This window comes from Ylistrum balloti, unplaced genomic scaffold (assembly GCF_031769215.1).
Source record: "Ylistrum balloti isolate Yb309-2 unplaced genomic scaffold, AGI_CSIRO_Ybal_v1 Utg369820, whole genome shotgun sequence".
In the NCBI taxonomy this organism is placed as follows: Eukaryota; Metazoa; Mollusca; class Bivalvia; order Pectinida; family Pectinidae; genus Ylistrum; species Ylistrum balloti.
This window is the reverse complement of record NW_026781988.1, coordinates 1,198,027-1,223,537: the sequence shown is the minus strand read 5'-3', so window position 1 is coordinate 1,223,537 and position 25,511 is coordinate 1,198,027. Positions and strand designations below refer to the sequence as shown.

General features: G+C 37.7%; 1 protein-coding gene across 1 annotated transcript in view; it reads right to left on the bottom strand.

Moving 5' to 3' along the window:
- LOC132545054 (ubiquitin carboxyl-terminal hydrolase 32-like) overlaps positions 1-25,511 on the bottom strand; it is a 71,830-nt gene that overhangs the window by 36,510 nt on the left and 9,809 nt on the right. The window contains exons 2-12 of the mRNA XM_060208723.1: positions 24,728-24,855; positions 14,665-14,770; positions 14,191-14,309; positions 9,657-9,816; positions 9,238-9,369; positions 8,691-8,798; positions 4,995-5,110; positions 4,590-4,664; positions 3,285-3,368; positions 562-623; positions 257-362 (exon numbers count right to left, since the gene is read on the bottom strand). Coding sequence (XP_060064706.1) covers positions 257-362; positions 562-623; positions 3,285-3,368; positions 4,590-4,664; positions 4,995-5,110; positions 8,691-8,798; positions 9,238-9,369; positions 9,657-9,816; positions 14,191-14,309; positions 14,665-14,770; positions 24,728-24,855 — 1,196 coding nt within the window. The remainder of the gene's footprint in view (positions 1-256; positions 363-561; positions 624-3,284; positions 3,369-4,589; positions 4,665-4,994; positions 5,111-8,690; positions 8,799-9,237; positions 9,370-9,656; positions 9,817-14,190; positions 14,310-14,664; positions 14,771-24,727; positions 24,856-25,511) is intronic.

Below are 25,511 nucleotides of genomic sequence, written 5' to 3'. Positions count from 1 at the left end.
GTGAATTGTTAATTCAGTCATTAAAATAAATGATGATACATGTGCAGCTTTAAAGTAATGAGATCACAACATAAGCAAAGTCTGAAAGTAAAAATGTTCATTTAATTGACTAAAAGATTTTAATGTAAATATCTAGGACTAACTGTGCATTCATTAAAATCAATATGCTTTATTCTGAGAAAATATTTTCAGTATTTTATCTTTATTCTCAGGCACATATCAACATTGTCATTGTGATATAAGGTAGACAACTCACCGTAGGACTGACATATTCTACCCAGGAGTTCCACCACTGCATAGCTATCAGGTACCATACTTGTCCCACACGGAACGGTTTCCGTGACTCCCGTGACAGCCAATCACTGTAAAGTGCATTAAATATGATAAATCATATAGATTTCTCTGACAGGATATAATGAAACATGGTCTCAACAGCGTGCTCCTTTTAAACTTTAGAATAAAATAGGTCACAGTGACCAAATTCAACAAAAGAAAACAAAATTATATTTGAATTCCTCTACATAACTAGTCTATAGCACTGAGAAAAAACAAATCACTTACTTGACAATTTTCCCTTCTTCTTCTCTTTTCTGAGGCTTTAGTCCCAATACTATATGACAAATCTGAATAAAGGAACATCAAAAAAATTATTTGATAATTCAAAACATGAACCATGATAACTGTCAGCCAGTTACTCCATCTATAAGTTCCCAATACAAATACAGCTCACAGTTTCATGTCTCTACAAAGGTTATTTTGTCAGGTTTAAACCTAGGAACATCTTCCTACCAAATATCCCGCTTCTCAGACTTTTAGTTGACCAAAATAAGTCTTTTACAGACAAATTTAACCCTATTTGGATTCATCCTAGGAACCTACCTGCAAAATATTGATTAGTCAGAAGAAGCCTGTAAAGGTTTTGATTAATTTGACCTCTCTGACCTTGAGCCAAGGTCATTTCTTTTCACAAGCTTTGCTGGGCTTCATCCAAGTAGCTACCAGCTACATGTCATACGTCTAGTTTCTAGACATTCTGGTTAGTCTGATGATATTGCTTAAAGGTTTTGACTAATTTGAACCCTGTGACTTTGAATATAGGGAAGGTCATTTCTTTTCATACACTTTGTGGAGCTTTATCTGCAAGATCTACCAGCAAAATATCCCGCTTTTTGGGTAATCAGATGATGACATTCAAAGTTTTGGATAATTCTACCCCGTGATTCTTTTCGTTGCAAACATTTTTTAATTCATCCCAGAAACCTACCATCATAATATCTAGTTCTCTGTAAGTCAAAAGAAGTCATACAAAGTTATAAGAAATTTGACCCCTATGACCATGAATATGAGTCAAGGTCATTTCTTTTCGCAAACTTTATTTATTCATGCTTTTAAGTTTTTTGGCTAATCAGAACAAGTCCTTTAAAAGTTTTGACTAATTCAATTCCTATGACTTTGAATTCTGGTGAAGCTCACTTTTTGTGACAAATTTTGTTTGGTTTATCCCTGGGACCTACCGAATATCATGTTTCTAGGCCTTCGGATAATCAGCGTAAGTTGTTTAAAGGTTTTGACAAGTTTGACCCTATGACCCTGAATATAGGTTAAGGGCATTTCTCTGCTTAAACACTGTTGGGCTTCATCCCAGGAACCTATCAGCCAAATACCACAACTCATGATCAATTGCTTACTAAGAAGAAATTGTTTAAATTAAAAACTTGACATTGAACAGATGACAGACACTGCACCACAACATAAGCTTACTTGCCCCTTCAGGCAAGTGATCTAAAAATCAGATTGGATGAGACAAAGACCTGTTTTGTAAGTTAACATAGACTATATATTGAATGGTATGATAAAATAATTGTTCAGTACAGAAGCAACAGATGAAGGCCAAGTTTGATGAGCCTTAGGAAGCTTAAATTGCTGCAAATTTTGTTTCATCTATTTTTAATTTGAACTGTTTCACCAAAAGCTTGATGCACAAGGAATGCAAGCGGGATGTAGTTTTCCTGAAAGTCATGAAATAGACTATTCTTTTCCTTATTAATTTTAGTTTCAAGGTAAAAATAAATTTTAGTTTAAAGGTAATTATCAGTTTGCTCAGTTTTTTTTCCATCCTTGACAACAACAAAATAAACAATTAAAACACATTTCAGTATAGCACCTAGATATTTTTTAACAAGAGGCCCATGGGCCTTAACGGTCATCTGACAAAAAGCAAGCCAAACCTAGAAAGTGGGTTGAGGTCATTCATTTGAACAAACTTGGTAGCCTCTCCTCCAAGCATCTTACAGGCCCAATATCAGCACTCATGGACTTTTGCTTGTTGAGAAGAAGTCGTTTGTATATTTTAACATATTTGACCCCTGTGACCTTGAAAGTGGGTCGAGGTCATTCATTTGAATAAACTTGGTAGCCTTTCCTCCCAGCATGCTACAGACCCAATATCGGCACTCATAGACTTTTGCTTATTGAGATGAAGTCCTTTGTATATTTTAACATATTTGACCCCTGTGACCTTGAAAGTGGGCCAAGGTCATTCATTTGAACAAACTTTGTAGGGCTCCATGCCAGCATGCTATGGGCCAAGTATTAGCCCCCTAGGCCTTCTAGTATTTGAGAAGAAGTTATTTAAAGATTTTAATATATTTGACCCCTGTGACCTTGAAAGTTGTTCAAGGTCATTCATTTGAACAAACTTGATAGCCCTTCATCCCAGCATGCCACAGGCACAATATCAGCAATCTGAGCCTTTTGGTTATTGAGGAGAAGTCGTTTAAAGTTTTAACATATTTGGCCCCTGTGACCTTGAACGTGGGTCAAGGTCATTCACTTGAACAAACTTAATAGCACTTCATCCCAGCATGTCACAGGCCCAATATCTACACTCTGAGCCTTTTGGTTAATGAGAAGAAGTTGTTTAAAGATTTTAACATATTTGACCCCTGTGACCTTTAAAGTGGGTCAAGGTCATTCATTTGAACAAACTTGGTAGAGCTCCATGGCAGTATCCTCTGTGCCATGTATTAGCCCCCTAGACCTTCTAGTATTTGAGAAGAAGTTGTTTGAATGAAAAGTTTACGCACGGCGGATGGTGGACGGCGCACGGCGGACGACGACAGATGAAGCACGATGGATATATAACAAAAGTAGTGAATAATGATCAAGGAATACAGATTCCTCTATCTTGCCTTTCCAGGTGACATACATTCATAGCTTGACACATGATGTGAAAAATTGGGATGATAAGAACAGCTGGCACACTAGTTGTTGACAATACTTACTTGACTAAGGAGATCTAGGAAGTCGTCAGCGAGCGTGTTATTGACTGTCCAAACTAGGTATTCCGCCATCGAGATACAGCCATCCTGTAACATATCAAAGAAAAATTACACTCAAGTCAAATTATACAGCCATCCTGTAACATATTAAAGAAAAGTTACACTCAAGTCAAATTATACAGCCATCCTGTAACATATCAAAGAAAAATTACACTCAAGTCAAATTATACAGCCATCCTGTAACATATCAAAGAAAAGTTACACTCAAGTCAAATTATACAGCCATCCTGTAACATGTTAAAGAAAAATTACACTCAAGTCAAATTATACAGCCATCCTGTAACATATCAAAGAAAAATTACACTCAAGTCAAATTATACAGCCATCCTGTAACATATTAAAGAAAAGTTACACTCAAGTCAAATTATACAATTATTCTGTAACATTTCACCAGAAAATTATACTCAAGTCCAGTTATTATACGATAGTCACTAGAAAATTGTTAGAGTCCAGCCTAGCCTGCATTCATCTTCCTTCAGCCAATTTCAAATTCTGTTCTTTCCTGTACAAAATAGTCTGAAGTGTGATAATGTTTGTGATTATTACCTAATGTTGAACTTTGGATATTTACTTGATCCTATATGGCACTAACATGAATCATTCCATTAGATCGGACATGCTGTCAGTTTTAAGTACCCCTTTCTCGGGTAGTCATGGAATGATTTGGTATAATGATTATAACATATTACACCTTTGTGTGGTGAACGTTGTCTTTCCCTGACAAAACATTACAACAGGTCAATAAACTGCAGACAGATGTAAAGCAGGGTATTAATGCATAGCAAAGTATTTCATTCAACCATTAAAGAAAAAGAATTCCTCATAGAGTACATATTTAGAATAGGAAAAGGTTGTATACTTTCTACTTCACAGAAGACAAGCTGTAGGTTATATAGTATACCAAGATGCTGAAAGATGAGTTCAGGAGTATTTTAGGGTTAGAGAATTCAACTTGTATTTGGGCTATAATATTTTATAAAATAAGAGAATGATATGTAAATGATGATAGAGACATGATGTAATTGGAAGGTTATATTACATATATTGAGATATATATCGTATACATTATGTATATTGTGGGTTTACCTCACGCCTAGTGTGTTCCTCACTATCCTTCTTTAACCCTTGTTTGCTTGTGACTCCCTTCAACATGATTATCAAAACAGGTTACTTATCTGTATAACATCAACATACTAATCATATGTATTATATTGAAATGTGGAGGGTGTATAGTATATGTCTCCCTACCTTATCTGTGTCATGACAGGCTAGAATCTCACTGGCTACCGTATGTGGGTCCATCTTGTGGAACATATCAGCCTCCTGTAAATAGTTAAACAATAGATATACTTCTGATATCGTAATTCTGACTCAAAGTCACAAGTGCATCTTTATCAGGACATTGAAATAGCATTTTGTAAGTTACTCTAATGAACCGAAATGGGTCTGCATGGTTTGTTTTACTGAACATGGGCTTATAGCTCAATATATATAGCATTTTCATTTTAAAAATGATGCAATCTGTCTCTTTGGAAAAGGTATGATGAAAAACTAAATTACAAGTTCATTAATAATGAAAATATTAACACAGTAACATGGTTTGATGAAACAAGAAGGGTTAATATCTATAGGTACACATCTTAGGCGACTCACCAGCTCTGCCACACTGCGGCTCTCAAACCTAATGAGCAGTAAGGCATTCAGCATACATTTCAGTTCTGCATGGTTCAGCTTGTTGTCATGGTTGGCATCAAAAACTTTAAAGCAAACTGGAATATAATAAATAATTGGTTAAAAGTTTAATGTTTTCGTAAATGAATTAAATAAAAGATTAAATAAATAAAAATGAGAAGAGGAACAACTCCTGAAGTCAGGTTTCAAATAGTATTTTCTAATTTCTTCTACAGCTGGTTGTCTTTGGCAGGCCATCATCAGGACACAGCTTACATAGTTGTACATGTAGTAAAGAGTAACATTTCTGTCTGTGTACTGGGACCACGGCAACATGCTGATATAACACAGGCCAAATAATATAACTTACATTTCTGTCTCTGTACTGGGACCACCACAAAACGCTGATATACCACAGGCCCAATAATATAACTTACATTTCTGTCTTTCTGTACTGTGACCACAACAAAACACTGATATACCACAGGCCAAATAATATAACTTACATTTCTGTCTTTCTGTACTGGGACCACAACAAAACACTGATATACCACAGGCCCAATAATATAACTTACATTTCTGTCTTTCTGTACTGGGACCACAACAAATCACAGATATACCACAGGCCAAATAATATAACTTACATTTCTGTCTTTCTGTACTGTGACCACAACAAAACACTGATATACCACAGGCCAAATAATATAACTTACATTTCTGTCTTTCTGTACTGGGACCACAACAAAACACAGATATCCCACAGGCCAAATAATATAACTTACATTTCTGTCTTTCTGTACTGGGACCACAACAAAACACTGATATACCACAGGCCAAATAATATAACTTACATTTCTGTCTTTCTGTACTGGGACCACGGCAACACGCTGATATCCCACAGGCCAAATAATATAACTTACATTTCTGTCTTTCTGTACTGGGACCACGGCAACACGCTGATATCCCACAGGCCAAATAATATAACTTACATTTCTGTCTTTCTGTACTGGGACCACGGCAACACGCTGATATCCCACAGGCCCAATAATATAACTTACATTTCTGTCTTTCTGTACTGGGACCACGGCAACACGCTGATATCCCACAGGCCAAATAATATAACTTACATTTCTGTCTTTCTGTACTGGGACCACGGCAACACGCTGATATCCCACAGGCCAAATAATATAACTTACATTTCTGTCTTTCTGTACTGGGACCACGGCAACACGCTGATATCCCACAGGCCAAATAATATAACTTACATTTCTGTCTCTGTACTGAGACCATGGCAACACGCTGATATCCCACAGGCCAAATAATATAACTTACATTTCTGTCTTTCTGTACTGGGACCACGGCAACACGCTGATATATCACAGGCCAAATAATATAACTTACATTTCTGTCTTTCTGTACTGGGACCACAACAAAACACTGATATCCCACAGGCCAAATAATATAACTTACATTTCTGTCTTTCTGTACTGGGACCACGGCAACACGCTGATATCCCACAGGCCAAATAATATAACTTACATTTCTGTCTTTCTGTACTGGGACCACGGCAACACGCTGATATCCCACAGGCCAAATATTATAACTTACCTTTGTGTCTTTCTGTACTGGGACCACGGCAACACGCTGATATCCCACAGGCCAAATAATATAACTTACATTTCTGTCTTTCTGTACTGGGACCACGGCAACACGCTGATATCCCACAGGCCAAATAATATAACTTACATTTCTGTCTTTCTGTACTGGGACCACGGCAACACGCTGATATCCCACAGGCCAAATAATATAACTTACATTTCTGTCTTTCTGTACTGGGACCACGGCAACACGCTGATATCCCACAGGCCAAATAATATAACTTACATTTCTGTCTTTCTGTACTGGGACCACGGCAACACGCTGATATCCCACAGGCCAAATAATATAACTTACATTTCTGTCTTTCTGTACTGGGACCACGGCAACACGCTGATATCCCACAGGCCAAATAATATAACTTACATTTCTGTCTTTCTGTACTGGGACCACGGCAACACGCTGATATCCCACAGGCCAAATAATATAACTTACATTTCTGTCTTTCTGTACTGGGACCACGGCAACACGCTGATATCCCACAGGCCAAATAATATAACTTACATTTCTGTCTTTCTGTACTGGGACCACGGCAACACGCTGATATCCCACAGGCCAAATAATATAACTTACATTTCTGTCTTTCTGTACTGGGACCACGGCAACACGCTGATATACCACAGGCCAAATAATATAACTTACATTTCTGTCTTTCTGTACTGGGACCACGGCAACACGCTGATATCCCACAGGCCAAATAATATAACTTACATTTCTGTCTTTCTGTACTGGGACCACGGCAACACGCTGATATCCCACAGGCCAAATAATATAACTTACATTTCTGTCTTTCTGTACTGGGACCACGGCAACACGCTGATATCCCACAGGCCAAATAATATAACTTACATTTCTGTCTTTCTGTACTGGGACCACGGCAACACGCTGATATCCCACAGGCCAAATAATATAACTTACATTTCTGTCTTTCTGTACTGGGACCACGGCAACACGCTGATATCCCACAGGCCAAATAATATAACTTACATTTCTGTCTTTCTGTACTGGGACCACGGCAACACGCTGATATCCCACAGGCCAAATAATATAACTTACATTTCTGTCTTTCTGTACTGGGACCACGGCAACACGCTGATATCCCACAGGCCAAATAATATAACTTACATTTCTGTCTTTCTGTACTGGGACCACGGCAACACGCTGATATCCCACAGGCCAAATAATATAACTTACATTTCTGTCTTTCTGTACTGGGACCACGGCAACACGCTGATATCCCACAGGCCAAATAATATAACTTACATTTCTGTCTTTCTGTACTGGGACCACGGCAACACGCTGATATCCCACAGGCCAAATAATATAACTTACATTTCTGTCTTTCTGTACTGGGACCACGGCAACACGCTGATATCCCACAGGCCAAATAATATAACTTACATTTCTGTCTTTCTGTACTGGGACCACGGCAACACGCTGATATCCCACAGGCCAAATAATATAACTTACATTTCTGTCTTTCTGTACTGGGACCACGGCAACACGCTGATATCCCACAGGCCAAATAATATAACTTACATTTCTGTCTTTCTGTACTGGGACCACGGCAACACGCTGATATCCCACAGGCCAAATAATATAACTTACATTTCTGTCTTTCTGTACTGGGACCACGGCAACACGCTGATATCCCACAGGCCGAATAATATAACTTACATTTCTGTCTTTCTGTACTGGGACCACGGCAACACGCTGATATCCCACAGGCCGAATAATATAACTTACATTTCTGTCTTTCTGTACTGGGACCACGGCAACACGCTGATATCCCACAGGCCAAATAATATAACTTACATTTCTGTCTTTCTGTACTGGGACCACGGCAACACGCTGATATCCCACAGGCCAAATAATATAACTTACATTTCTGTCTTTCTGTACTGGGACCACGGCAACACGCTGATATCCCACAGGCCAAATAATATAACTTACATTTCTGTCTTTCTGTACTGGGACCACGGCAACACGCTGATATCCCACAGGCCAAATAATATAACTTACATTTCTGTCTTTCTGTACTGGGACCACGGCAACACGCTGATATACCACAGGCCATCTCTTTAAAATCAATGTGATTGTCACGGTTCTCATCAAACGCCATGAACAGACCTGTAGAGAACAATGTTGTTGAGAAAAACTTGAGTATTTGCATGGAATATTGAAGTTAGTGTCACAATGGCAAATTACCATTTGGTACCTACAAACTGCTGCCTGAAGCTGTCACTAGAATTCTGTCTTAGGAGAGATTATCAAGCACCAGTCAATAATCACTCTAACTATTTTTTCTTATAAAACATTCTGTTGTTATTTGACCAAATATTAACCTGGTATAGTTAAAATCAACACAATTCATAAAACAATGAATTATTTACCAATACTTTATATAAATGGCCAGCTGTTCAATGTTATCTATTGAGAGCTTTTACAAAACAGATTTGATTATTCCACCTTCATGATTTATAGGCAAATTTGAAGTGAGAAATTTGGAGAAACTTTGGTTTTCTACTTCCATCATCATAAATGGAAATAATTTCCCCTGAGCCCGTACCTTCACACACAGATTCAGGCACCGGCGGACACACTAGTGCCCGAAACGTTTCAAGGTCAAACTTGCCACTCTTGGATTGTGACTTTAAAACCCAGTAGCGTTTGTCAAGTTCACTGATGTCATCCTCCTCCACTGTTAAAAAACAAAACAGAGACAGATCACCTTGATTTCATTATGAATATCATAGTGCCTTCATTAGTCAAGGAAATGCTGACAATATAATGAAAGCCCCACTCCTTCACTAACTGCAGTAGAATTTTTAGATAAAAACAAAAAAAACCAAGGTAGAAATTAAACTTATAGACATTTATCAATGTGGTAAATGCAGAAGGAGGCATTTCATGTGTTTATCATTTTTGGTAAAATAAATTGAAATTCTAGTAACTTTTACATTTTGATATCACTATGTAACTACATACGGTGGGTGACCCCAGCCAGAGTTTGGTAAAAGGTGGGCGTATCTGTGTCGTTGGACAGGGATATTGTCATTGGCTCCATGAGCAACCATTTTGTAATGATGGTAGCATCAGGATGGTGATACAGCCATGACCGGAACTGGTCAAATCCAACCTGGTCACTCTGAAAGCAGAAATTTTTTATTCAAATATAACATGATTTTGCATGCAATTAAAATATATCACAGACAATTGATTGAAATATGCATATCAAAGACAACTGATTGAAATATACAAATCAAAGACAACTGATTAAAATATACAAATCACAGACAACTGACTGAAATATACATATCACAGACAACTGATTGAAATATACAAATCAAAGACAACTGATTGAAATATACAAATCAAAGACAACTGATTAAAATATACAAATCACAGACAACTGATTGAAATATACATATCACAGACAACTGATTGAAATCTACATTTCACAGACAACTGACTGAAATATACATATCACAGACAACTGATTGAAATATACAAATTACAGACAACTGATTGAAATCTACATTTCACAGACAACTGATTGAAATCTACATTTCACAGACAACTGATTGAAATCTACAAATTACAGACAACTGATTGAAATATACATATCACAGACAACTGATTGAAATATACAAATTACAGACAACTGATTGAAATATACAAATCAAAGACAACTGATTAAAATATACAAATCACAGACAACTGACTGAAATATACATATCACAGACAACTGATTGAAATATACAAATCACAGACAACTGATTGAAATCTACATTTCACAGACAACTGATTGAAATCTACATTTCACAGACAACTGATTGAAATCTACAAATCACAGACAACTGACTGAAATATACATATCACAGACAACTGATTGAAATATACAAATCACAGACAACTGATTGAAATCTACATTTCACAGACAACTGATTGAAATATACAAATCACAGACAACTGATTGAAATATACATATCACAGACAACTGACTGAAATATACATATCACAGACAACTGATTGAAATCTACATTTCACAGACAACTGATTGAAATATACAAATCACAGACAATCAAACATACATAAACTTATAATAATCTATTCTAAACCGTATCATAATTGTGTCTCTGTCAACTAAAATCAAAAACTAATTAAATCATGATGCAATTAAACAGACATCAATTTCTTGTGTATTCTCATGAATATTAAAATGTCAAACTCATTTACATATACACATGAAAGGAACTTGCAAATTTGTCAATATGAATATGGATGAGAAACCACCAACATACCATTTAATTGTCAGTAAACCACTGTATATTTTTTGATACAATCTCAACATTGGCAAATACAGGCCATATAAAGGTTATAGAAAAGACACACAAGTGAATAGCACCTTTAATACAAATGTAATGTTAGATACAGTAGTGCCAAACAATGAAGTAAACTGCATCATACAGCTGTTTTATCCTTCTAGGACTTGTCAGTGATGTTAAGGGCCTAAATTTTGAAGCATAGGAGGTGCCTTAGGAAAATCCAAAGCAATTGAAATTAAAGTCAAAATCTAGATTGGGAGGTGCACTAGTACTGTAGTTAAATAAACTTCTTAATTTTCATATATCTGCCACCATTCAAATGAACTAAAGTAAGGTTAAAGAGTAGAAATCATATGAATAGGAGTCTAAAACATGTGTAGTACTGAGTGGTTGGTTTAATTGCTGGTACATATAAACTGAAAAGTAAGCAAAGTTATATTGGTGTTGTTGGTTCTACTTCCTCATGTATTCAATAATAAACAGCAGTTATCCCTCAACAAACATAAACAAACCAAAAACTATCTGCTCCTGTGATGCAATATTGATCCACAAATAACCAAATTGATTCAATGAACTAGTCCACAAATCTAACAAAACATTACTGAAAATATAACAAACAGCCAGCAGACCTGCCATCAAGTCAGCCATCAGACAGCCACCATGACAGCCATCAGGCCAGCCACCAAGTCAGCCATCAGACAGCCACCATGACAGCCATCAGACCAGCCACCATGACAGCCAGCAGACCTGCCAGCAGACCTGGCACCATGACAGCCATCAGACCAGCCACCATGACAGCCATCAGACCAGCCACCATGACAGCCAGCAGGCCAGCCACCAAGTCAGCCATCAGACAGCCACCATGACAGCCATCAGACCAGCCACCATGACAGCCAGCAGACCTGGCATCACGACAGCCAGCAGACCAGCCACCATGACAGCCAGCAGACCTGCCACTGTGACAGCCATCAGACCAGCCACCATGACAGCCAGCAGACCTGGCACCAGGACAGCCAGCAGACCAGTCACCATGACAGCCAGCAGACCAGTCACCATGACAGCCATCAGACAGTCACCATGACAGCCATCAGACCTGGCACCATGACAGCCAGCAGACCTGGCACCATGACAGCCATCAGACCTGGCATCATGACAGCCAGCAGACCTGGCAATATGATAGCCATCAGACCTGGCATCATGGCAGCTAGCACACCAGCCACCATGACAGCCAGCAGACCTGGCACTATGAACCATCATAGCCAACATTTCCTGATGCAAAGATAGTGGGTGGGCTTATTACAGGACAGTTCACCCACAAATCAGACAAAACACACCAGACAGCATAACAGCCAGGAAACCTGGTACAATAACAGTTATCAGACACAATTATAACCAACAATCCCTGATTCATAGTTAGAGGGTGGGCTTATTACAGGATATGAATTAGCACTTACTTGGAATTATACTGAACGGTAGTGGATAAATGTGCCCTTATTAACAGACTCGACTTCTTGTTGTATAAATACAGTCTCATTAAACCATTGATCAAACAAAGAGTCCTCAGAAGAAAAAAATGTTTTTTTTTGAAAAATCAGACTTCTGATGTTTAATTAGTTATATCAGCTGTTTAGATTCTACTTTAGTTATGTATTGCACCAAGTACTGAATTAAAACCTCAACCAAGTTCATCAAATGTAAATAGAAAACTGCTATCAGAGTCGGAAATAAGAATGCTGAACACAATATGCCTTAACATAGGGGTCTCCTGGTATTGTAGTTCTCCACTAGATTTCCCAGGGGTTAGTACCGTGTTAAAAATCTTCATTAGCACACTAATATTATTATACCAAACCTACCCTCAAGCAAACTCTGTTGTCATTTTAAAATATATTGGGTTCAGAACACAGCAAAAATGTTACCATATAGTATTATATGTGTAGAAACAATGCCATCCCATTATCCCAAACTATTTGGATGTCAGTTGAATAAATGTGATTATTTGAATTTTAAAAGCTTCTAAAAATATCTTCTGAATCATCATACACAACAAAATCAAAAGCTTTCAGCACTGCTCATTTATTATAGCAAATTTGAATTTGTAAACAAATTTTTAAAACCATGTCTTAGTAAAAATATGAACACATATTTTCCTATTTTTGTACAAATATTTCCAACAAATCTTTTTCTATTTTTTGTACTCTTTACTTTGAATATTTTCCAGCTTTTTGTGAAACTATTTTCCTTTTTTTGGTATGTCATTCTTATACATTATTATATTTGTATATGATAATTTACTTTCCGAGCTGAAATGAGTAAGTAATTAGAAACTAATTTCAATGAATTAAGAAATAATGCAGTTACTTTGTCAAAGGGTATAGACTTAAAACACACAGAAGGTTAATCTACATCATGCTGATAAGGGGATGGTTATGTCAAGACAAAGAGATCTTATAGCCAACTTCAGTAGCAGGGACACTAACATCCTGGAAAAGGCTGGAATTTAAGGGCATTTACAATAACGAATGGAGGATCTTAATTCACAAGTGCGGCTCTTACAGGGAATTTAGATAGCAGAGAAACATACATCATGGACAAGGTTTGAATGTTGAAAGCAGCTTGAGAGGCATAATAATCTCTAAAACAGCTTCCTCAAGCGAAATATCTCACAAGGAACTTAGATAAAAAATCAAGATTACTTCCTTTAAGATAGAGCTCTGACAGGAAGCTAAAAAAGTTTGTTAACCCCATGGACTATTGGTGCAGCTTAACTGAAGAAGAGGTCTGATAAGGTAGTAGAACAAGCTTTAAAGAGGCTTAACAAGCTCAGAGGAGCTTACCTCAAGAAAGAGGTCCAATGAGAGTATAGAAATAGTATTAGATGAGCTTATTTCTGGGAATAGGTTTGATGAGAATATAAAAATAGCCTTCAAAGAGCTTGCTTCCAGGAATATATTAAATGAGGTTATGAAATAGCATTAGAAGAGGTCATCTCAAGGAAGAGGTCTGATGAGGGCGTAGAATAAGCTTAGAGGAGCTTATCTCAAGGAAAAGGTCTGATGAGGGGTATAGAACAAGCTCTACCAAAGTCAACCCTAAGACAAAGGTCTGATGAAGGGCGTAGAATAAGCTTAGAGGAGCTTATCTCAAGAAAAAGGTCTGATGCAAGGTTTAAAACAAACTCTTCAGAAGTTTACCTCAAGGAAAAGGTCTGATAATGCTGTTGATACTTGTCCCTCTGTCTCCAATATCCGTCTATCCATATCATCTTTCTGGACATACGTATAGGATTCATCAGCATACATCCCAAATATCACTGCAAACAAAGAGTACATAACATATAGAGGTAGTTTATAGTCAACAACTAAAACATACTAAATTTATTTCTAGATAAATTCTAACTAATAAGGATATATTGATATCTATCTCAAAATAGGCAACTATACCTTACTAAAAGAAATAATTTTACATCTGTATAAACCCTATATCACAGTAAGAAAATAGGTCTAAGCTAACTAATAAAAGTATATTATGTGTAAATTGTCACCAGACCACCTCTAATCTACGTTGATCATTGTTATCTGTTTTCAGACAGGCACAGGAGACCCAAAGATTACCATTCAATAAATGTAAACAAAATCATTGCATGACAACAATTCTCCAATACCTACATTTGATTTTATCTTCCTTGGAACCTTTGGTGATGATGACTAATCCAGTCAGAAGGTCTTTCAAAGACATTCCTTTTGAAGTCCCTCCAAATCCCTTATACAGCAGCTGTTAAAGAAACATATATACATTGAAAAACAATGTAACTAATGACATACAGTGTATAAGTATACATGTATTGGCTAATGTTACAAATTAACTAGCTTACAGTACAGCAGCTGTTACAGGTGACTAATACAGGTTACAGTACAGCAGCTGTTACAGGTGACTATTACAGTTTACAGTACAGCAGCTGTTACAGGTGACTATTACAGTTTACAGTACAGTAGCTGTAACAAGTGACGATAACAGTTTACAGTACAGCAGCTGTTACAGGTGACTATTACAGTTTACAGTACAACAGCTGTTTTAGGTGACTATTACAGTTTACAGTACAGCAGCTGTTACAGGTGACTATTACAGTTTACAGTACAGTAGCTGTAACAAGTGACGATAACAGTTTACAGTACAGCAGCTGTTACAGGTGACTATTACAGTTTACAGTACAACAGCTGTTTTAGGTGACTATTACAGTTTACAGTACAGCAGCTGTTACAGGTGACTATAACAGTTTACAGTACAGCTGCTGTTATAGGTGACTATAACAGTTTACAGTACAACAGCTGTTACAGATGACTATTACAGTTTACAGTACAACAGCTGTTTTAGGTGACTATTACAGTTTACAGTACAGCAGCTGTTACAGGTGACTATAACAGTTTACAGTACAGCTGCTGTTATAGGTGACTATAACAGTTTACAGTACAACAGCTGTTACAGGTGAATATTACAGTTTACAGTACAACAGCTGTTACATGTGACTATAACAGTTTACAGTACAACAGCTGTTACAGGTGACTATTACAGTTTACAGTACAACAGCTGTTACAGGTGACTATTACAGTTTACAGTACAACAGCTGTTACAGGTGACTAGTACAGTTTACAGTACAGCAGCTGTTACAGGTGACTATTACAGTTTACAGTACAACAGCTGTTACAGGTGACTATTACAGTTTACAGTACAGCAGCTGTTACAGGTGACTATTACAGTTTACAGTACAACAGCTGTCATAGGTTACTATTACAGTTTACAGTACAGCAGCTGTTATAGGTGACTTATTACAGTTTACAGTACAACTACTGTTACAGATGACTATTACAGTTTACAGTACAACAGCTGTTACAGGTGACTATTACAGTTTACAGTACACCAGCTGTTACAGGTGACTATTACAGTTTACAGTACAACAGCTGTCATAGGTTACTATTACAGTTTACAGTACAGCAGCTGTTATAGGTGACTTATTACAGTTTACAGTACAACTGCTGTTACAGATGACTATTACAGTTTACAGTACAACTGCTGTTACAGGTGACTATTACAGTTTACAGTACAGCAGCTGTTACAGGTGACTATTACAGTTTACAGTACAGCAGCTGTTACAGGTGAATATTACAGTTTACAGTACAACAGCTGTTAGAGATGAGGATTACAGTTTACAGTACAGCAGCTGTTACAGGTGACTATTACAGTTTACAGTACAACAGCTGTTACATGTGACTATTACAGTTTACAGTACAACAGCTGTCACAGGTGACTATTACAGTTTACAGTACAGCAGCTGTTACAGGTGACTAGTACAGTTTACAGTACAACAGCTGTTACAGGTGACTAGTACAGTTTACAGTACAACAGCTGTTACAGGTGACTATTACAGTTTACAGTACAACAGCTGTTACAGGTGACTATTACAGTTTACAGTACAGCAGCTGTTACAGGTGACTAGTACAGTTTACAGTACAACAGCTGTTACAGGTGACTATTATGGTTTACAGTACAACAGCTGTTACATGTGACTATTACAGTTTACAGTACAGCAGCTGTTACAGGTGACTATTACAGTTTACAGTACAGCAGCTGTTACAGGTGACTAGTACAGTTTACAGTACAGCAGCTGTTACAGGTGAATATTACAGTTTACAGTACAACAGCTGTTACAGGTGACTATAACAGTTTACAGTACAGCAGCTGTTACAAGTGACTATTACAGTTTACAGTACAGCAGCTGTTACAGGTGACTATTACAGTTTACAGTACAGCAGCTGTTACAGGTGACTAGTACAGTTTACAGTACAACAGCTGTTATAGGTGACTATAACAGTTTACAGTACAGCAGCTGTTACAAGTGACTATTACAGTTTACAGTACATCAGCTGTTACAGGTGACTAGTACAGTTTATAGTACAACAGCTGTTACAGGTGACTATTACAGTTTACAGTACAACAGCTGTTACAGGTGACTAGTACAGTTTACAGTACAACAGCTGTTACAGGTGACTATTACAGTTTACAGTACAGCAGCTGTTACAGGTGACTATTACAGTTTACAGTACAACAGCTGTTACAGGTGACTAGTACAGTTTACAGTACAGCAGCTGTTACAGGTGACTATAACACTTTACAGTACAGCAGCTGTTACAGGTGACTATTACAGTTTACAGTGCAGCAGCTGTTACAGGTGACTATTACCGTTTACAGTACAACAGCTGTTACAGGTGACTATAACACTTTACAGTACAGCAGCTGTTACAAGTGACTATTACAGTTTACAGTACAACAGCTGTTACAGGTGACTATAACAGTTTACAGTACAGCAGCTGTTACAGGTGAATATTACAGTTTACAGTACAGCAGCTGTTACAGGTGACTATTACAGTTTACAGTACAACAGCTGTTACAGGTGACTATTACAGTTTACAGTACAGCAGCTGTTACAGGTGACTATAACAGTTTACAGTACAACAGCTGTTACAGGTGACTATTACAGTTTACAGTACAACAGCTGTTACATGTGACTATAACAGTTTACAGTACAGCAGCTGTTACAGGTGACTATAACAGTTTACAGTACAGCAGCTATTACAGGTGACTATTACAGTTTACAGTACAACAGCTGTTACATGTGAATATAACAGTTTACAGTACAGTAGCTGTAACAAGTGACTATAACAGTTTACAGTACAACAGCTGTTACAGGTGACTATAACAGTTTACAGTACAACAGCTGTTAGAGATGAGGATTACAGTTTACAGTACAGCAGCTGTTACAGGTGAATATTACAGTTTACAGTACAGCAGCTGTTACAGGTGACTATTACAGTTTACAGTACAACAGCTGTTACAGGTGAATATTACAGTTTACAGTACAACAGCTGTTACAGGTGACTATTACAGTTTACAGTACAACAGCTGTTACATGTGACTATTACAGTTTACAGTACAACAGCTGTCACAGGTGACTATTACAGTTTACAGTACAGCAGCTGTTACAGGTGACTAGTACAGTTTACAGTACAACAGCTGTTACAGGTGACTAGTACAGTTTACAGTACAACAGCTGTTACAGGTGACTATTACAGTTTACAGTACAACAGCTGTTACAGGTGACTATTACAGTTTACAGTACAGCAGCTGTTACAGGTGACTAGTACAGTTTACAGTACAACAGCTGTTACAGGTGACTATTATGGTTTACAGTACAACAGCTGTTACATGTGACTATTACAGTTTACAGTACAGCAGCTGTTACAGGTGACTATTACAGTTTACAGTACAGCAGCTGTTACAGGTGACTAGTACAGTTTACAGTACAGCAGCTGTTACAGGTGAATATTACAGTTTACAGTACAACAGCTGTTACAGGTGACTATAACAGTTTACAGTACAGCAGCTGTTACAAGTGACTATTACAGTTTACAGTACAGCAGCTGTTACAGGTGACTATTACAGTTTACAGTACAGCAGCTGTTACAGGTGACTAGTACAGTTTACAGTACAACAGCTGTTATAGGTGACTATAACAGTTTACAGTACAGCAGCTGTTACAAGTGACTATTACAGTTTACAGTACATCAGCTGTTACAGGTGACTAGTACAGTTTATAGTACAACAGCTGTTACAGGTGACTATTACAGTTTACAGTACAACAGCTGTTACAGGTGACTAGTACAGTTTACAGTACAACAGCTGTTACAGGTGACTATTACAGTTTACAGTACAGCAGCTGTTACAGGTGACTATTACAGTTTACAGTACAACAGCTGTTACAGGTGACTATTACAGTTTACAGTACAGCAGCTGTTACAGGTGACTATAACACTTTACAGTACAGCAGCTGTTACAGGTGACTATTACAGTTTACAGTGCAGCAGCTGTTACAGGTGACTATTACAGTTTACAGTACAACAGCTGTTACAGGTGACTATAACACTTTACAGTACAGCAGCTGTTACAAGTGACTATTACAGTTTACAGTACAACAGCTGTTACAGGTGACTATAACAGTTTACAGTACAGCAGCTGTTACAGGTGAATATTACAGTTTACAGTACAGCAGCTGTTACAGGTGACTATTACAGTTTACAGTACAACAGCTGTTACAGGTGACTATTACAGTTTACAGTACAGCAGCTGTTACAGGTGACTATAACAGTTTACAGTACAACAGCTGTTACAGGTGACTATTACAGTTTACAGTACAGCAGCTGTTACAGGTGACTATAACAGTTTACAGTACAGCAGCTGTTACAGGTGACTATAACAGTTTACAGTACAGCAGCTGTTACAGGTGACTATTACAGTTTACAGTACAACAGCTGTTACATGTGACTATAACAGTTTACAGTACAGTAGCTGTAACAAGTGACTATAACCGTTTACAGTACAACAGCTGTTACAGGTGACTATAACAGTTTACAGTACAACAGCTGTTAGAGATGAGGATTACAGTTTACGGTACAGCAGCTGTTACAGGTGAATATTACAGTTTACAGTACAGCAGCTGTTACAGGTGACTATTACAGTTTACAGTACAACAGCTGTTACAGGTGAATATTACAGTTTACAGTACAACAGCTGTTACAGGTGAATATTACAGTTTACAGTACAACAGATAGGAAAAGTTTTATCTCTAGCTTCAAACCCAAAAGAGATATCAGGAAAAAAAATAATAATTGAGAACTAAATGTCCTAAAGCTCTCATGATCAGCTGCATGCCTTCTATTCAAGAACTTTCTGTAAATGTCAAGGTCAAAGAGCTGATAAGCCCACAAGGCAATATAATACATGATACTGTATTATTACCAGGTTAGTTTCTAAAAAATCCTTGAAAGATATTGATAAAATGAAAGAAATGGATACAAGATCATTGTAACTGGGCAACATACATGACAGACAACATGTGATAAACAAGTAAAATAAACATTTGGCATTTCATAACAATACAAAAAAAGGAGTCAATTTCATGGAGAATCTCAACTACAGCAAATTGCCATCACTAACAAACTAACATGGCACTCCCAGGCGAGATCAATAAATCGCTTCATCAACTTATGACAGTGCTATTTGATCAGGCCTATTACTTTATTGCTAGAACTGGATGTTGGGGAGGCAGGATGACTCTCTCTCTATATATATACATGTCAGTCTTCTACTACATGACTATTCCCACAGTGATTATAAATGTCACATGACCTTTTTCTAGGCTATCTTTACATCAAATTGGATAAAAATTAGACAGGGATATCTTTTCCTCATAATCAAAGTAGATAATCCTTAGCTAGTCTGTAAGTCAGAGACCTGTCTCTCTATGTATCAAAGGTAAATGATTCCTAGCCGGTCAGTGTGACTTTAGTCAGCGACCTGTCTCCTTAGATATCAAAGTAGATAACCTCTAACCAGTCAGTGTGACTTTAGTCAGCGACCTGTCTCCTTAGATATCAAATTAGATAATCTCTAACCAGTCAGTGTGACTTAAGTCAGAGACCTGTCTCCTTAGATATCAAAGTAGATAATCTCTAGTCAGTCAGTGTGACCTATGTCAGAGACCTGTCTCTCTATATATCAAAAGTAGATAATCTCTAGCCAGTCAGTGTGACCTCAGTCAGAGACCTGTCTCTCTATATATCAAAGTAGATAACCTCTAACCAGTCAGTGTGACTTTAGTCAGAGACCTGTCTCTCTATATATCAAAGTAGATAATCTCTAGCCAGTCAGTGTGACTTTAGTCAGCGACCTGTCTCCTTAGATATCAAAGGTAGATAATCTCTAGTCAGTCAGTGTGACCTATGTCAGAGACCTGTCTCCTTAGATATCAAAGTAGATAATCTCTAGCCAGTCAGTGTGACTTAAGTCAGAGACCTGTCTCCCTATATATCAAAGTAGATAACCTCTAACCAGTCAGTGTGACTTTAGTCAGCGACCTGTCTCCCTATATATCAAAGTAGATAATCTCTAGCCAGTCAGTGTGACCTAAGTCAGAGACCTGTCTCTCTATATATCAAAGTAGATAATCTCTAGCCAGTCAGTGTGACTTAAGTCAGACACCTGTCTCCCTATATATCAAAGTAGATAATCTCTAACCAGTCAGTGTGACTTTAGTCAGCGACCTGTCTCCTTAGATATCAAAGTAGATAATCTCTAGCCAGTCAGTGTGACCTCAGTCAGAGACCTGTCTCTCTATATATCAAAGTAGATAATCTCTAGCCAGTCAGTGTGACTTTAGTCAGTGACCTGTCTCCTTAGATATCAAAGTAGATAATCTCTAGCCAGTCAGTGTGACTTAAGTCAGACACCTGTCTCTCTATATATCAAATGTAGATAATCTCTAACCAGTCAGTGTGACTTAAGTCAGAGACCTGTCTCCCTATATATCAAAGTAGATAATCTCTAACCAGTCAGTGTGACTTAAGTCAGAGACCTGTCTCCCTATATATCAAATGTAGATAATCTCTAACCAGTCAGTGTGACTTAAGTCAGAGACCTGTCTCTCTATATATCAAAAGTAGATAATCTCTAACCAGTCAGTGTGACTTTAAGTCAGACACCTGTCTCCCTATATATCAAAGTAGATAATCTCTAACCAGTCAGTGTGACTTTAAGTCAGAGACCTGTCTCCTTAGATATCAAAGTAGATAATCTCTAGCCAGTCAGTGTGACTTTAGTCAGAGACCTGTCTCTCTATATATCAAATGTAGATAATCTCTAACCAGTCAGTGTGACTTTGGTCAGTGACCTGTCTCCTTAGATATCAAAGTAGATAATCTCTAGCCAGTCAGTGTGACTTAAGTCAGAGACCTGTCTCTCTATATATCAAAGAAGATAATCTCTAACCAGTCAGTGTGACTTTAGTCAGCGACCTGTCTCCTTAGATATCAAAGTAGATAATCTCTAGCCAGTCAGTGTGACTTTAGTCAGCGACCTGTCTCCTTAGATATCAAAGTAGATAATCTCTAGCCAGTCAGTGTGACTTTAAGTCAGACACCTGTCTCTCTATATATCAAATGTAGATAATCTCTAACCAGTCAGTGTGACTTTAAGTCAGAGACCTGTCTCTCTATATATCAAAGAAGATAATCTCTAACCAGTCAGTGTGACTTTAAGTCAGAGACCTGTCTCCTTAGATATCAAATTAGATAATCTCTAACCAGTCAGTGTGACTTTAAGTCAGAGACCTGTCTCTCTAGATATCAAAGTAGATAATCTCTAGCCAGTCAGTGTGACTTTAAATCAGAGACCTGTCTCCCTATATATCAAAGAAGATAATCTCTAACCAGTCAGTGTGACTTTAAGTCAGAGACCTGTCTCCTTAGATATCAAAGTAGATAATCTCTAGCCAGTCAGTGTGACTTAAGTCAGAGACCTGTCTCCTATATATCAAAGTAGATAATCTCTAAGTGTGACTTTAAGTCAGAGACCTGTCTCCCTATATATCAAAAGTAGATAATCAGTCAGTGTGTGACTTTAAGTCAGTATAATCTCTAGACCTGTCTCCTCTATATATCAAATGTAGATAATCTCTAACCAGTCAGTGTGACTTTGGTCAGTGACCTGTCTCCTTAGATATCAAAGTAGATAATCTCTAGCCAGTCAGTGTGACTTAAGTCAGAGACCTGTCTCCCTATATATCAAAGTAGATAATCTCTAACCAGTCAGTGTGACTTAAGTCAGAGACCTGTCTCCCTATATATCAAAGTAGATAATCTCTAACCAGTCAGTGTGACTTTAGTCAGACACCTGTCTCTCTATATATCAAAGTAGATAATCTCTAACCACCTGTGACTTAAGTCAGAGACCTCTCCTATATATCAAAGTAGATAATCTCTAGCCAGTCAGTGTGACTTTAGTCAAAGTACCTGATAATCTCTAACCAGTCAGTGTGAGATAATCTCTAGCCAGTCAGTGTGACTTAAGTCAGACACCTGTCTCTCTATATATCAAAGTAGATAATCTCTAGCCAGTCAGTGTGACCTAAGTCAGACACCTGTCTCCCTAGATATCAAAGTAGATAATCTCTAACCAGTCAGTGTGACTTTAGTCAGCGACCTGTCTCTCTATATATCAAAAGTAGATAATCTCTAACCAGTCAGTGTGACTTTAGTCAGCGACCTGTCTCCTTAGATATCAAAGGTAGATAATCTCTAGTCAGTCAGTGTGACTTAAGTCAGACACCTGTCTCCCTATATATCAAAGTAGATAATCTCTAACCAGTCAGTGTGACTTTAGTCAGACACCTGTCTCTCTATATATCAAAGTAGATAATCTCTAACCAGTCAGTGTGACCTATGTCAGAGACCTGTCTCTCTATATATCAAAGATAGACAATCCCTTGACATTCAAAATGATCAGATGATATCAGCCAAACAATCTAGAACTAAGACATTTTTTATTTGAATTTAAATTGTTGAAGAGAAAATACTAAAAATTAGAGGTACCGATAAAATAATTGCATAAGATGCATGTAAAGCGAGGCCACATATTGACAATTAAACATGATATAGCCAAGTATACAGCAGAAATGGATATCCTTCTTCATATTTGTGTCCTTAAACTGGAACAGAGTTGGAATACTGGTATATCATGCTGTCGGGAGATGGTATTGACCCAAGTAACAAGTGGCCTGTCTAAGCAAAATTTAACTGTGAATGATTGTATGATTCTGGGCATGCTTGGTCATGTTAACCATCTAGAATGAGGCATGTTGTTCCGTTAGTTACAGTGGCAATCTAGTAGATTTATTCCTGAGAGATTATCACATACAACAGTACCACTGATAAGTAGAACAAAGTAGTATATGGGTGGTAGGTGCCTGAGGAGGGACATCTAATTCATTCCTATAAAGAAGCTACAGGGAATGTCAGTGCAGTAAAGGTTTTTCATGGCAGATTTATTTTCATTTTGATTTCGTTGGTACTTTAATGAATTCATATTTAAGTCTACCAATCAATATAAAGTGTTGAATTCCCTGCCCTAACTCAGATATGTACTGGCCCTGTTGAACTGTTTCTAGCCATAACATGGCCATGTACAGGCCCTGTTTACCTGTTTCCAGCTCTATCTTAGATATGTACAGGTCCTGTTGACATCTTTCCAGCCCTATCTTAGATATGTACAGGCCCTGTTTACCTGTTTCCAGCTCTATCTTAGACATGTACAGGTCCTGTTGACATCTTTCCAGCCCTATCTTAGATATGTACAGGCCCTGTTGACCTGTTTCCAGTCATATCTTAGATATGTACAGGTCCTGTTGACCTCTTTCCAGTCATATCTTAGATATGTACAGGCCCTGTTGACCTCTTTCCAGCCCTATCTTAGACATGTACAGGTCCTGTTGTCATGTTTCCAGCTCTATCTTAGACATGTACAAGCCCAGTTGACCTGTTTCCAGCCATAACATTGACATATACAGGCCCTGTTGACCTGTTTGCAGTCCTATCTTAGACATGTACAAGCTCTGTTGAAATGTTTACCTGGCCTGTTTCCAGCCATAACATTGACATGTACAGGCCTTAATGAACTGTTCACCTGGCCTGTTTCCAGCCATGACATTGACATGTACAGGCCCTGTTGACCTGTTTTCCTGGCCTGGTCCCAGCCATAACATTGACATGTACAGGCCCTGTTGACCTGTTTTCCTGGCCTGGTGCCAGTTGTCCATGTGTCCACTGGATCTATTTGTATACATACCTGTGATATGTTGTTTGGTACACCGTCCCCCAACACCTCCCTTGTAAACATGTTCTCAGTCATCATCCCTCCAAAACTTGAAACCCGTTTAAAAGCATCCTTGAGTCTCTTCATCTCGTTTTCCCGTACTGAAACAAGAAAATTATGCTCATCCATCAAATGAAAAGGAAATTGAGGCTGACCATATTTCATAACTCCTCTTGAGTTACAAAATAATTATCTTGCACATTCAGGTGTGATCAAGTGAAAGGCACAAACTGCCTTCTTCAAAGAAACTTGTTAAAAAGATTAACAACAATTACAAGCATATTACACACAACCAGATATCTGTTCCTTCAATAATGAACAAACATATCAGAAAAATCATTTAAATTTTTACATGTTTTACATTAACTGAACAGATTGTAGTCACCATGTTAATGATATGTACCTGGCACATGTATTTTGGATGAAGAAATATTGACAACATGCAACAGACTTTTTACGATACATATATAATGTACATGTATATAGACTAATGTCACGATCAAACTGTACAGGTGTCATAACTACACATAGCTACTGCAGTTATATTACTGTCAGATAAACTGTACAGGTGTCATAACTACACATAGCTACTGCAGTTATATTACTGTCAGAAATCTGTACATGTGTCATAACTACACATAGCTACTGCAGTTATATTACTGTCAGACAAACTGTACAGGTGTCATAACTACATATAGCTAATGCAGTTATATTACTGTCAGACAAACTGTAAAGGTGTCATAACTACACATAGCTA